General features: G+C 42.8%; 1 protein-coding gene across 1 annotated transcript in view; it reads right to left on the bottom strand.

The window, feature by feature from the left end:
* Positions 1-910: 910 nt before the first annotated feature.
* The window catches only part of LOC124509277 (src substrate cortactin-like), a 99,989-nt gene continuing 88,358 nt past the window's right edge, over positions 911-12,541 (bottom strand). Inside the window, exon 2 of the mRNA XM_047075801.1 lies at positions 911-1,987. Coding sequence (XP_046931757.1) covers positions 1,069-1,987 — 919 coding nt within the window. The 3' untranslated portion in view covers positions 911-1,068. The remainder of the gene's footprint in view (positions 1,988-12,541) is intronic.

The following is a 12,541-nucleotide window of genomic DNA, read 5'->3' as shown; positions in this document are numbered from 1 at the left end:
TTTTTTTTGGATCAAAAAAAGTTTATTTTGAATATTTAATTAAAAAAAAAAACACACCTAGGACGTGTGCTACAGAAACTTAGATACAATAATTGCATATAAAACCCAACCTAACCGTGGTAAAGCGAGGACTATGCAGAAACGCACTCCAGGAAACGGACGCCGACGTCTCGAACTCCGGAGACCGCCCCCCACAGACCTGGGAAGACACCACTGTGACCGCGGCAGGCGCTGACCCGGCCGCCAGGCCCCCAGGAGGGCAGCGGCCCCCCGTGCAGCACCCGCGGGGGACATCCTGGCCGGGAGAAGGCCCTCTCCACTCCCCTTCTTAGCCGAGTCCGCCAATCCCATCCTACCGTCCTGACACGGTATTTTGGCACAAAGCGCAGGGGTGCCTCGACAGGAAGAACGTTTCTGGCAGTTTCCGGCAGAGAAGGCACCTGCCTGCCCGCAGTGGTGGCCGTTTTCTCACGCAACAGACGCAGAGCCGCGTGCGGCTAGGGGAGGCCCTCCGGTAACACACTGGGGACACTGCTTGGCGGGTGGCGGCAGTCGGGGGAGGGAGGCGGGAGGGGGACTGGGCCTGGGGAACGAGTCCCGGGGGCCTCCCAGCACAGGGTGCTCCCATCTGGAGACACAGCCACCGCCCTCTACCCTCCCCTTGGTCCTGACCTCCCGTCAGGCCTCCCTCCTCCTGGGACGGCAAGCCCCACCTGACACCCACACGACCACGTCCGTCAGGGGCCCCGAACGCCGCCGCCGAGGGGCGAGGACAATACCACGCCCTCAGGAGAACTAACGGTCCCCCAAATGGCTCCATGTGACGATTTGGCAAAAAAAAAAAAAAAAAAAGGAAAAGAAAAAGAAAGAAAATACCTCGAATGCATAAAATCAATGACCAAAGTCCTCCTAAGGAACGTGATTACAATATATTAGCAAATTCTGTGGCATAAACATTTCCAAAAGCATCAGCAGAAGTATTAAATATAAAAGCGGCACGTCCACGGCCCTCCCGGCCCCGGAAACCCACGGACGGCGGGAGTGACGCGTGGCGTGGGGCCGGCGGGCCTACTGCCGCAGCTCCACGTAGTTGGCCGGGAAGAGCCCGTACCTGCCCTTACAGAGCCCCCGCCACCAGCCGTCATCGATCATCTCTATGTTGGTGATGATGTCGTCGGGGTCGAAGGAGATCTCGTCGTCACCCGCAGCCTGGTAGTCGTAGAGGGCGACAGCCGTGATCCCAAGGTCGTTTTCGTATTCGTCGTAGGTGTTCTCCTCTGCTTGATAGTGGCCCGGGGCCTCCGCGGCCTCGTAGACGGCGTCCGGGACGTAGGCCAGGCCCTGCTGGCCACCAGCCTCTCGGTAGTCGGCGGCCTCCACGCTGTACGTGGGCTGCGGCTCAGCCTTGAACGAAACCGCGTCCTCATAGACGGGGCTTGAGGGCGGCCTCTCCTCAGCCGGCTGAGGGGTGGGAGACGCGGGGGGGGTTTGCTTCTGGGCTTGGGCTTGCTCGTGCAGCTGCCTCCGGGCCTCTTCCTGCTCCCGTCTCTCCCTGGCCATCCTCTGCGCCCTCTCCGCTTCCGCCTTCCGCCTGTCCTCCTGCTCCTTCTCCTTCGCCAGGTTTTCAAAGTTCGCTCTGATGTTGCTGGTTCTGCTGTTTGCTGCCTCGACGGGGATGGTCTTCTGATAAGCAGGGGCCCCCTGGGTGACATCCTCGAAGGTGGAAGCATTCTTATCCATACGATCCTTCTGCACCCCGTATTTTCCGCCGAATCCTTTGGAATAGTCTTTTTGGGACTCGTGCAGCTGCAATTTCTCCTGGTGATCCCAGCCAAGAGCACATTTGTCTTGTCTGTCCGTCTGCACGCCAAACTTTCCTCCAAACCCTTTCACATAGTCTTTCTGGGATTCGTGCTTCTCCGTCTTGCCTTGGTACTCGAAGCCCACGGCGCTTCTATCCACCTTGTCCTTGTAATGTTTATTTATTCTTGAGAGAGAGACAGAACATGAGCAGGGGAGGGGTAGAGAGAGAGGGAGACACAGAATCTGAAGTAGGCTCCAGGCTCTGAGCTGTCAGCACAGAGCCAGATGCGGGGTTTGAACCCACAAACTGTGAGATCATGACCTGAGCCGAAGTCAGACGCCCAACTGACTGAGCCACCCAGGTGCCCCTATAAGTGTTCAAGTTTTATTTGGTAGGCTAGGTGTGACCTTCTTTTTATTTTACCATATTGGTCTATAAGATGAAATAGAGAAAGGTTAAATCAGGCACTCTGTTCAGGCTGAGACTGTAATCTATTTGTATTTAGAAAAAGAAAGAGCACTAAACTCATGCATTTGACATTTTAATTTTTATAGATTGATCTAGACCTTGTGCCAAGTAAATGACAATGATTGATTATTGGCATATTCATTGTAGGGTAATCCTCTAAGAACCAGTTCAAGTCCTAACTTCACCATAATTAAACTACTCTAGCCCACATTGATCTTTATTTAAACTTCTCCATTTAGCTTTTAACTGTAATTAAATGTATGTTGCTTTAGTCTATCCAACTTTATTATAAGTTCATAGAAGCGAGGAAATACATCTTGTACTTCATTATTCTATACAACATTTAACATAGAAATACTGGATTGGTTGATTCAAATACCATGTATTTAGAAGTACTTACTTCTAGGGTATGTGAAATTAATTGCCTACATAGTTGCCATTATTCTAAAAGTCTCAGTTTTCACATTGCATCAGCTCTTATGATAATAATTTAATGAGGCTGACTTTTTGTTTAGCTTATGAGAATTGGTCTCATTATTTTATAGTAGAATTGTTAACTTGCTTCTCTTTTGAATGAATGATAAAGCCTGGTGATAACACAATTAAATAAAACTGCTAACTGAATAAGTTCCAATTTTTTAAAAGTTATTTATTTATTTATTTATTTATTTATTTATTTAAAGTAATCTCTACACCCAATGTGGGGCTTGATCTCATGACCCAGAGATCAAGAGTCCCAAGTTCATTCAACTGAGCCAGCCAGGCGCTCAAAGTTCCACTTTTTAATTTATTTTGTTAAATAGTAGAATATGTATTCTAACAACTAGTACATCTTTTAGCGGGTATTTTCTAAGGTATTCTGTCATTCATGTTGTTAGTTCTTTTATAGCACATTTGTTAATGTATTAACCTTAACATAGTTATCATACCTATTAGGGAATAATACAAGCCAGACTGAGTTTCTCGAAAACTAAGACCATCATCTTTATCTACCTGGGTTAACTGCCAACATTTGTGGATTGACTACTTGTAGATAATTATAAGTTTTTAGTATTATTACTAATGCTACTTTATTTTTATGTCAGATGACTATGACTTTAATTTATTCAAACAGGACAGACACTATTATATGCAAATAGTTATTAGAATAAAATTTTCCTAGTAAGACAAAAAGTTTTTTAGCTGCCAATTTTTATTTCTTATTTCTCAACTTTATTTCTATTATTTCTACTTTTATGTATCTTTCCTACAGGCAAGACTTTTTTATCCTTAGCTCATTAGCCAAATGTAGCTGTGTTAAAGCCATAATTTCAGAATAAATATGTTTTTGTTTTTTTTTTTTAGGTTCGGAATTTTTTATTTTATTTTTTTTTATTTTTTTATTTTTTATATATATGAAATTTATTGACATATTGGTTTCCATACAACACCCAGTGCTCATCCCAAAAGGTGCCCTCCTCAATACCCATCACCCACCCGCCCCTCCCTCCCACCCCCCATCAACCTTCAGTTTGTTCTCAGTTTTTAACAGTCTCTTATGCTTTGGCTCTCTCCCACTCTAACCTCTTTTTTTTTTCCTTCCCCTCCCCCATGGGTTCCTGTTAAGTTTCTCAGGATCCACATAAGAGTGAAACCATATGGTATCTGTCTTTCTCTGTATGGCTTATTTCACTTAGCATCACACTCTCCAGTTCCATACACGTTGCTACAAAAGGCCCTATTTCATTTTTTCTCATTGCCACGTAGTATTCCATTGTGTATATAAACCACAATTTCTTTATCCATTCATCAGTTGATGGACATTTAGGCTCTTTCCATAATTTGGCTATTGTTGAGAGTGCTGCTATGAACATTGGGGTACAAGTGCCCCTATGCATCAGTACTCCTGTATCCCTTGGGTAAATTCCTAGCAGTGCTATTGCTGGGTCATAGGGTAGGTCTATTTTTAATTTTCTGAGGAACCTCCACACTGCTTTCCAGAGCGGCTGCACCAATTTGCATTCACACCAACAGTGCAAGAGGGTTCCCGTTTCTCCACATCCTCGCCAGCATCTATAGTCTCCCGATTTGTTCATTTTGGCCACTCTGACTGGCGTGAGGTGATACCTGAGTGTGGTTTTGATTTGTATTTCCCTGATAAGGAGCGACGCTGAACATCTTTTCATGTGCCTGTTGGCCATCTGGATGTCTTCTTTAGAGAAGTGTCTATTCATGTTTTCTGCCCATTTCTTCACTGGGTTATTTGTTTTTCGGGTGTGGAGTTTGGTGAGCTCTTTATAGATTTTAGATACTAGCTCTTTGTCTGATATGTCATTTGCAAATATCTTTTCCCATTCCGTTGGTTGCCTTTTAGTTTTGTTGGTTGTTTCCTTTGCTGTGCAGAAGCTTTTTATCTTCATAAGGTCCCAGTAATTCACTTTTGCTTTTAGTTCCCTTGCCTTTGGGGATGTGTCGAGTAAGAGATTGCTACGGCTGAGGTCAGAGAGGTCTTTTCCTGCTTTCTCCTCTAAGGTTCTGATGGTTTCCTGTCTCACATTTAGGTCCTTTATCCATTTTGAGTTTATTTTTGTAAATGGTGTGAGGAAGTGGTCTAGTATCAACCTTCTGCATGTTGCTGTCCAGTTCTCCCAGCACCATTTGTTAAAGAGGCTGTCTTTTTTCCATTGGATGTTCTTTCCTGCTTTGTCAAAGATGAGTTGGCCATACGTTTGTGGGTCTAGTTCTGGGGTTTCTATTCTATTCCATTGGTCTGTGTGTCTGTTTTTGTGCCAATACCATGCTGTCTTGATGATGACAGCTTTGTAGTAGAGGCTGAAGTCTGGGATTGTGATGCCTCCTGCTTTGGTCTTCTTCTTCAAAATTCCTTTGGCTATTCGGGGCCTTTTGTGGTTCCATATGAATTTTAGGATTGCTTGTTCTAATTTCGAGAAGAATGCTGGTGCAATTTTGAGTGGGATTGCATTGAATGTGTAGATAGCTTTGGGTAGTATTGACATTTTGACAATATTTATTTTTCCAATCCATGAGCAGGGAATGTCTTTCCATTTCTTTAAATCTTCTTCAATTACCTTCATAAGCTTTCTATAGTTTTCAGCATACAGATCTTTTACATCTTTGGTTAGATTTATTCCTAGGTATTTTATGCTTCTTGGTGCAATTGTGAATGAGATCAGTTTCTTTATTTGTCTTTCTGTTGCTTCGTTGTTAGTGCATAAGAATGCAACTGATTTCTGTACATTGATTTTGTATCCTGCAACTTTGCTGATTTCATGTATCAGTTCTAGCAGACTTTTGGTGGAGTCTATCGAATTTTCCATGTATAATATCATGTCATCTGCAAAAAGCGAAAGCTTGACTTCATCTTTGCCAATTTTGATGCCTTTGATTTCCTTTTGTTGTCTGATTGCTGATGCTAGAACTTCCAGCACTATGTTAAACAACAACGGTGAGAGTGGGCATCCCTGTCGTGTTCCTGATCTCAGGGAAAAAGCTCTCAGTTTTTCCCCGTTGAGGATGATGTTAGCTGTGGGCTTTTCATAAATGGCTTTTATGATCTTTAAGTATGTTCCTTCTATCCCGACTTTCTCAAGGGTTTTTTTTAAGAAAGGGTGCTGGATTTTGTCAAAGGCCTTTTCTGCATCGATTGACAGGATCATATGGTTCTTCTCTTTTTTTTTGTTAATGTGATGTATCACGTTGATTGATTTGCGAATGTTGAACCAGCCCTGCATCCCAGGAATGAATCCCACTTGATCATGGTGAATAATTCTTTTTATATGCTGTTGAATTCGATTTGCTAGTATCTTATTGAGAATTTTTGCATCCATATTCATCAGGGATATTGGCCTGTAGTTCTCTTTTTTTACTGGGTCTCTGTCTGGTTTAGGAATCAAAGTAATACTGGCTTCATAGAATGAGTCTGGAAGTTTTCCTTCCCTTTCTATTTCTTGGAATAGCTTGAGAAGGATAGGTATTATCTCTGCTTTAAATGTCTGGTAGAACTCCCCTGGGAAGCCATCTGGTCCTGGACTCTTATTTGTTAGGAGATTTTTGATAACCGATTCAATTTCTTCGCTGGTGATGGGTCTGTTCAAGCTTTCTCTTTCCTCCTGATTGAGTTTTGGAAGAGTGTGGGTGTTCAGGAATTTGTCCATTTCTTCCAGGTTGTCCAATTTGTTGGCATATAATTTTTCATAGTATTCCCTGATAATTGTTTGTATCTCTGAGGGATTGGTTGTAATAATTCCATTTTCATTCATGATTTTATCTATTTGGGTCATCTCCCTTTTCTTTTTGAGAAGCCTGGCTAGAGGTTTGTCAATTTTGTTTATTTTTTCAAAAAACCAACTCTTGGTTACGTTGATCTGCTCTACAGTTTTTTTAGATTCTATATTGTTTATTTCTGCTCTGATCTTTATTATTTCTCTTCTTCTGCTGGGTTTAGGCTGCCTTTGCTGTTCTGCTTCTATTTCCTTTAGGTGTGCTGTTAGATTTTGTATTTGGGATTTTTCTTGTTTCTTGAGATAGGCCTGGATTGCAATGTATTTTCCTCTCAGGACTGCCTTCGCTGCGTCCCAAAGCGTTTGGATTGTTGTATTTTCATTTTCGTTTGTTTCCATATATTTTTTGATTTCTTCTCTAATTGCCTGGTTGACCCACTCATTCGTTAGTAGGGTGTTCTTTAACCTCCATGCTTTTGGAGGTTTTCCAGACTTTTTCCTGTGGTTGATTTCAAGCTTCATAGCATTGTGGTCTGAAAGTGTGCATGGTATAATTTCAATTCTTGTAAACTTATGAAGGGCTGTTTTGTGACCCAGTATATGATCTATCTTGGAGAATGTTCCATGTGCACTCGAGAAGAAAGTATATTCTGTTGCTTTGGGATGCAGAGTTTTAAATATATCTGTCAAGTCCATCTGATCCAATGTCTCATTCAGGGCCCTTGTTTCTTTATTGACCGTGTGTCTAGATGATCTATCCATTTCTGTAAGTGGGGTGTTAAAGTCCCCTGTAATTACCACATTCTTATCAATAAGGTTGCTTCTGTTTATGAGTAATTGTTTTATATATTTGGGGGCTCCGGTATTCGGCGCATAGACATTTATAATTGTTAGCTCTTCCTGATGGATAGACCCTGTAACTATTATATAATGTCCTTCTTCATCTCTTGTTACAGCCTTTAATTTAAAGTCTAGTTTGTCTGATAGAAGTATGGCTACTCCAGCTTTCTTTTGGCTTCCAGTAGCATGATAAATAGTTCTCCATCCCCTCACTCTGAATCTAAAGGTGTCCTCAGGTCTAAAATGAGTCTCTTGTAGACAGCAAATAGATGGTTCTTGTTTTTTTATCCATTCTGATACCCTATGTCTTTTGGTTGGCGCATTTAATCCATTTACATTCAGTGTTATTATAGAAAGATACGGGTTTAGAGTCATTGTGATGTCTGTATGTTTTATGCTTGTAGTGATGTCTCTGGTACTTTGTCTCACAGGGTCCCCCTTAGGATCTCTTGTAGGGCTGGTTTAGTGGTGACAAATTCCTTCAGTTTTTGTTTGTTTGGGAAGACCTTTATCTCTCCTTCTATTCTAAATGACAGACTTGCTGGATAAAGGATTCTTGGCTGCATATTTTTGCTGTCTAGCACCCTGAAAATCTCGTGCCAATTCTTTCTGGCCTGCCAAGTTTCAAAAGAGAGATCAGTCACGAGTCTTATAGGTCTCCCTTTATATGTGAGGGCACGTTTACCCCTTGCTGCTTTCAGAATTTTCTCTTTATCCTTGTATTTTGCCAGTTTCACTATGATATGTCGTGCAGAAGATCGATTCAAGTTACGTCTGAAGGGAGTTCTCTGTGCCTCTTGGATTTCAATGCCTTTTTCCTTCCCCAGTTCAGGGAAGTTCTCAGCTATAATTTCTTCAAGTACCCCTTCAGCACCTTTCCCTCTCTCTTCCTCCTCTGGGATACCAATTATGCGTATATTATTTCTTTTTAGTGTATCACTTAGTTCTCTAATTTTCCCCTCATACTCCTGGATTTTTTTATCTCTCTTTTTCTCAGCTTCCTCTTTTTCCATAACTTTATCTTCTAGTTCACCTATTCTCTCCTCTGCCTCTTCCATCCGAGCCGTGGTGGTTTGCATTTTGTTTTGCATTTCATTTAAAGCGTTTTTCAGCTCCTCGTGACTGTTCCTTAGTCCCTTGATCTCTGTAGCAAGAGATTCTCTGCTGTCCTGTATACTGTTTTCTAGCCCAGCGATTAGTTTTATGACTATTATTCTAAATTCACTTTCTGTTATATTATTTATATCCTTTTTGATCAGCTCATTAGCTGTTGTTATTTCCTGGAGATTCTTCTGAGGGGAATTCTTCCGCTTGGTCATTTTGGATAGTCCCTGGTGTGGTGGAGACCTGCAGGGCACTTCCTCTGTGCTGTGGTGTATAACTGGAGTTGGTGGGCGGGGCCGCAGTCCGACCTGATGTCTGCCCCCAGCCCATGGCTGGGGCCACAGTCAGACTGGTGTGTCCCTCTCTTCCCCTCTCCTAGGGGCGGGATTCACTGTGGGGTGGCGTGGCCCGTCTGGGCTACTTGCACACTGCCAGGCTTGTGATGCTGGGGATCTGGCGTATTAGCTGGGGTGGGTAGGCAAGGTGCAAGGCGGCAGGTGGGACAGGCTTAGCTCGCTTCTCCTTAGGTGATCCACTTCAGGAGGGGCCCTGTGGCAGCCGGAGGGAGTCAGATCCGCTGCCGGAGGTTTGGCTCCGCAGAAGCACAGAGTTCGGTGTTTGCTTGGAGCGAGCAATTTCCCTGGCCGGAACCGGTTCCCTTTGGGATTTTGGCTGGGGGATGGGCAAGGGAGATGGCGCTGTCGAGCGCCTTTGTTCCCCACCAAACTGAGCTCTGTCTTCAGGGGGCTCCGCAGCTCTCCCTCCCTTTGTCCTCCAGCCTTCCCGCTTTCTGAGCAGAGCTGTTAACTTATGACCTCCCAGACGCTAAGTCGCGCTTGCTGTGGGAACACAGTCCGTCAGGCCCCTCCGCTTTTGCAAGCTGGACTCGGGGGCTCTGCTTGGCCGGCGAGCCGCCCCTCCGCCCCGGCTCCCTCCCGCCAGTCCGTGGAGCGCGCACCGCCTCGCTGCCCTTCCTACCCTCTTTGGGCCTCTCGTCTGCGCTTGGGTCTGGTGACTCCGTTCTGCTAATCCTCTGGCGGTTTTCTGGGTTATTTAGGCAGGTGTAGGTGGAATCTAAGTGATCAGCAGGACGCGCGGTGAGCCCAGCGTCCTCCTACGCCGCCATCTTCCCTTCCAACCAGAATAAATATGTTTTAAAATGATTTTATTACCTTCATAAGCTTTCTATAGTTTTCAGCATACAGATCCTTTACATCTTTGGTTAGATTTATTCCTAGGTATTTTATGCTTCTTGGTGCAATTGTGAATGGGATCAGTTTCTTTATTTGTCTTTCTGTGGCTTCATTGTTAGTGTATAAGAATGCAACTGATTTCTGTACATTGATTTTGTATCCTGCAACTTTGCTGAATTCATGTATCAGTTCTAGCAGACTTTTGGTGGAGTCTATCGGATTTTCCATGTATAATATCATGTCATCTGCAAAAAGCGAAAGCTTGACTTCATCTTTGCCAATTTTGATGCCTTTGATTTCCTTTTGTTGTCTGATTGCTGATGCTAGAACTTCCAGCACTATGTTAAATAACAACGGTGAGAGTGGGCATCCCTGTCGTGTTCCTGATCTCAGGGAAAAAGCTCTCAGTTTTTCCCCGTTGAGGATGATGTTAGCTGTGGGCTTTTCATAAATGGCTTTTATGATCTTTAAGTATGTTCCTTCTATCCCGACTTTCTCAAGGGTTTTTATTAAGAAAGGGTGCTGGATTTTATCAAAGGCCTTTTCTGCATCGATTGACAGGATCATATGGTTCTTCTCTTTTTTTTTGTTAATGTGATGTATCACGTTGATTGATTTGCGAATGTTGAACCAGCCCTGCATCCCAGGAATGAATCCCACTTGATCATGGTGAATAATTCTTTTTATATGCTGTTGAATTCGATTTGCTAGTATCTTATTGAGAATTTTGGCATCCATATTCATCAGGGATATTGGCCTGTAGTTCTCTTTTTTTACTGGGTCTCTGTCTGGTTTAGGAATCAAAGTAATACTGGCTTCATAGAATGAGTCTGGAAGTTTTCCTTCCCTTTCTATTTCTTGGAATAGCTTGAGAAGGATAGGTATTATCTCTGCTTTAAACGTCTGGTAGAACTCCCCTGGGAAGCCATCTGGTCCTGGACTCTTATTTGTTGGGAGATTTTTGATAACCGATTCAATTTCTTCGCTGGTTATGGGTCTGTTCAAGCTTTCTATTTCCTCCTGATTGAGTTTTGGAAGAGTGTGGGTGTTCAGGAATTTGTCCATTTCTTCCAGGTTGTCCAATTTGTTGGCATATAATTTTTCATAGTATTCCCTGATAATTGTTTGTATCTCTGAGGGATTGGTTGTAATAATTCCATTTTCATTCATGATTTTATCTATTTGGGTCATCTCCCTTTTCTTTTTGAGAAGCCTGGCTAGAGGTTTGTCAATTTTGTTTATTTTTTCAAAAAACCAGCTCTTGGTTTCGTTGATCTGCTCTACAGTTTTTTTAGATTCTATATTGTTTATTTCTGCTCTGATCTTTATTATTTCTCTTCTTCTGCTGGGTTTAGGCTGCCTTTGCTGTTCTGCTTCTATTTCCTTTAGGTGTGCTGTTAGATTTTGTATTTGGGATTTTTCTTGTTTCTTGAGATAGGCCTGGATTGCGATGTATTTTCCTCTCAGGACTGCCTTCGCTGCGTCCCAAAGCGTTTGGATTGTTGTATTTTCATTTTCGTTTGTTTCCATATATTTTTTGATTTCTTCTCTAATTGCCTGGTTGACCCACTCATTCGTGAGTAGGGTGTTCTTTAACCTCCATGCTTTTGGAGGTTTTCCAGACTTTTTCCTGTGGTTGACTTCAAGCTTCATAGCATTGTGGTCTGAAAGTATGCATGGTATAATTTCAATTCTTGTAAACTTATGAAGGGCTGATTTGTGACCCAGTATATGATCTATCTTGGAGAATGTTCCATGTGCACTCGAGAAGAAAGTATATTCTGTTGCTTTGGGATGCAGAGTTCTAAATATATCTGTCAAGTCCATCTGATCCAGTGTCTCATTCAGGGCCCTTGTTTCTTTATTGACCGTGTGTCTAGATGATCTATCCATTTCTGTAAGTGGGGTGTTAAAGTCCCCAGCAATTACCACATTCTTATCAATAAGGTTGCTTATGTTTATGAGTAATTGTTTTATATATTTGGGGGCTCCGGTATTCGGCGCATAGACATTTATAATTGTTAGCTCTTCCTGATGGATAGACCCTGTAACTATTATATAATGTCCTTCTTCATCTCTTGTTACAGCCTTTAATTTAAAGTCTAGTTTGTCTGATATAAGTATGGCTACTCCAGCTTTCTTCTGGCTTCCAGTAGCATGATAAATAGTTCTCCATCCCCTCACTCTCAATCTAAAGGTGTCCTCAGGTCTAAAATGAGTCTCTTGTAGACAGCAAATAGATGGGTCTTGTTTTTTTATCCATTCTGATACCCTATGTCTTTTGGTTGGCGCATTTAATCCATTTACATTCAGTGTTATTATAGAAAGATACGGGTTTAGAGTCATTGTGATGTCTGTATGTTTTATGCTTGTAGTGATGTCTCTGGTACTTTGTCTCACAGGGTCCCCCTTAGGATCTCTTGTAGGGCTGGTTTAGTGGTGACAAATTCCTTCAGTTTTTGTTTGTTTGGGAAGACCTTTATCTCTCCTTCTATTCTAAATGACAGACTTGCTGGATAAAGGATTCTTGGCTGCATATTTTTGCTGTCTAGCACCCTGAAAATCTCGTGCCAATTCTTTCTGGCCTGCCAAGTTTCAAAAGAGAGATCAGTCACGAGTCTTATAGGTCTCCCTTTATATGTGAGGGCACGTTTACCCCTTGCTGCTTTCAGAATTTTCTCTTTATCCTTGTATTTTGCCAGTTTCACTATGATATGTCGTGCAGAAGATCGATTCAAGTTACGTCTGAAGGGAGTTCTCTGTGCCTCTTGGATTTCAATGCCTTTTTCCTTCCCCAGTTCAGGGAAGTTCTCAGCTATAATTTCTTCAAGTACCCCTTCAGCACCTTTCCCTCTCTCTTCCTCCTCTGGGATACCAATTATGCGTATATTATTTCTTTTTAGTGTATCACT

The sequence above is a fragment of the Lynx rufus genome, unplaced genomic scaffold (assembly GCF_022079265.1).
Source record: "Lynx rufus isolate CCGP_SWC_20201006 ecotype Redwood Valley unplaced genomic scaffold, mLynRuf1.p SCAF_14, whole genome shotgun sequence".
Lineage (NCBI taxonomy): Eukaryota > Metazoa > Chordata > Mammalia > Carnivora > Felidae > Lynx > Lynx rufus.
The sequence above is the reverse complement of the archived record's forward strand: the minus strand, read 5'-3'. Positions and strand labels throughout refer to the sequence as shown.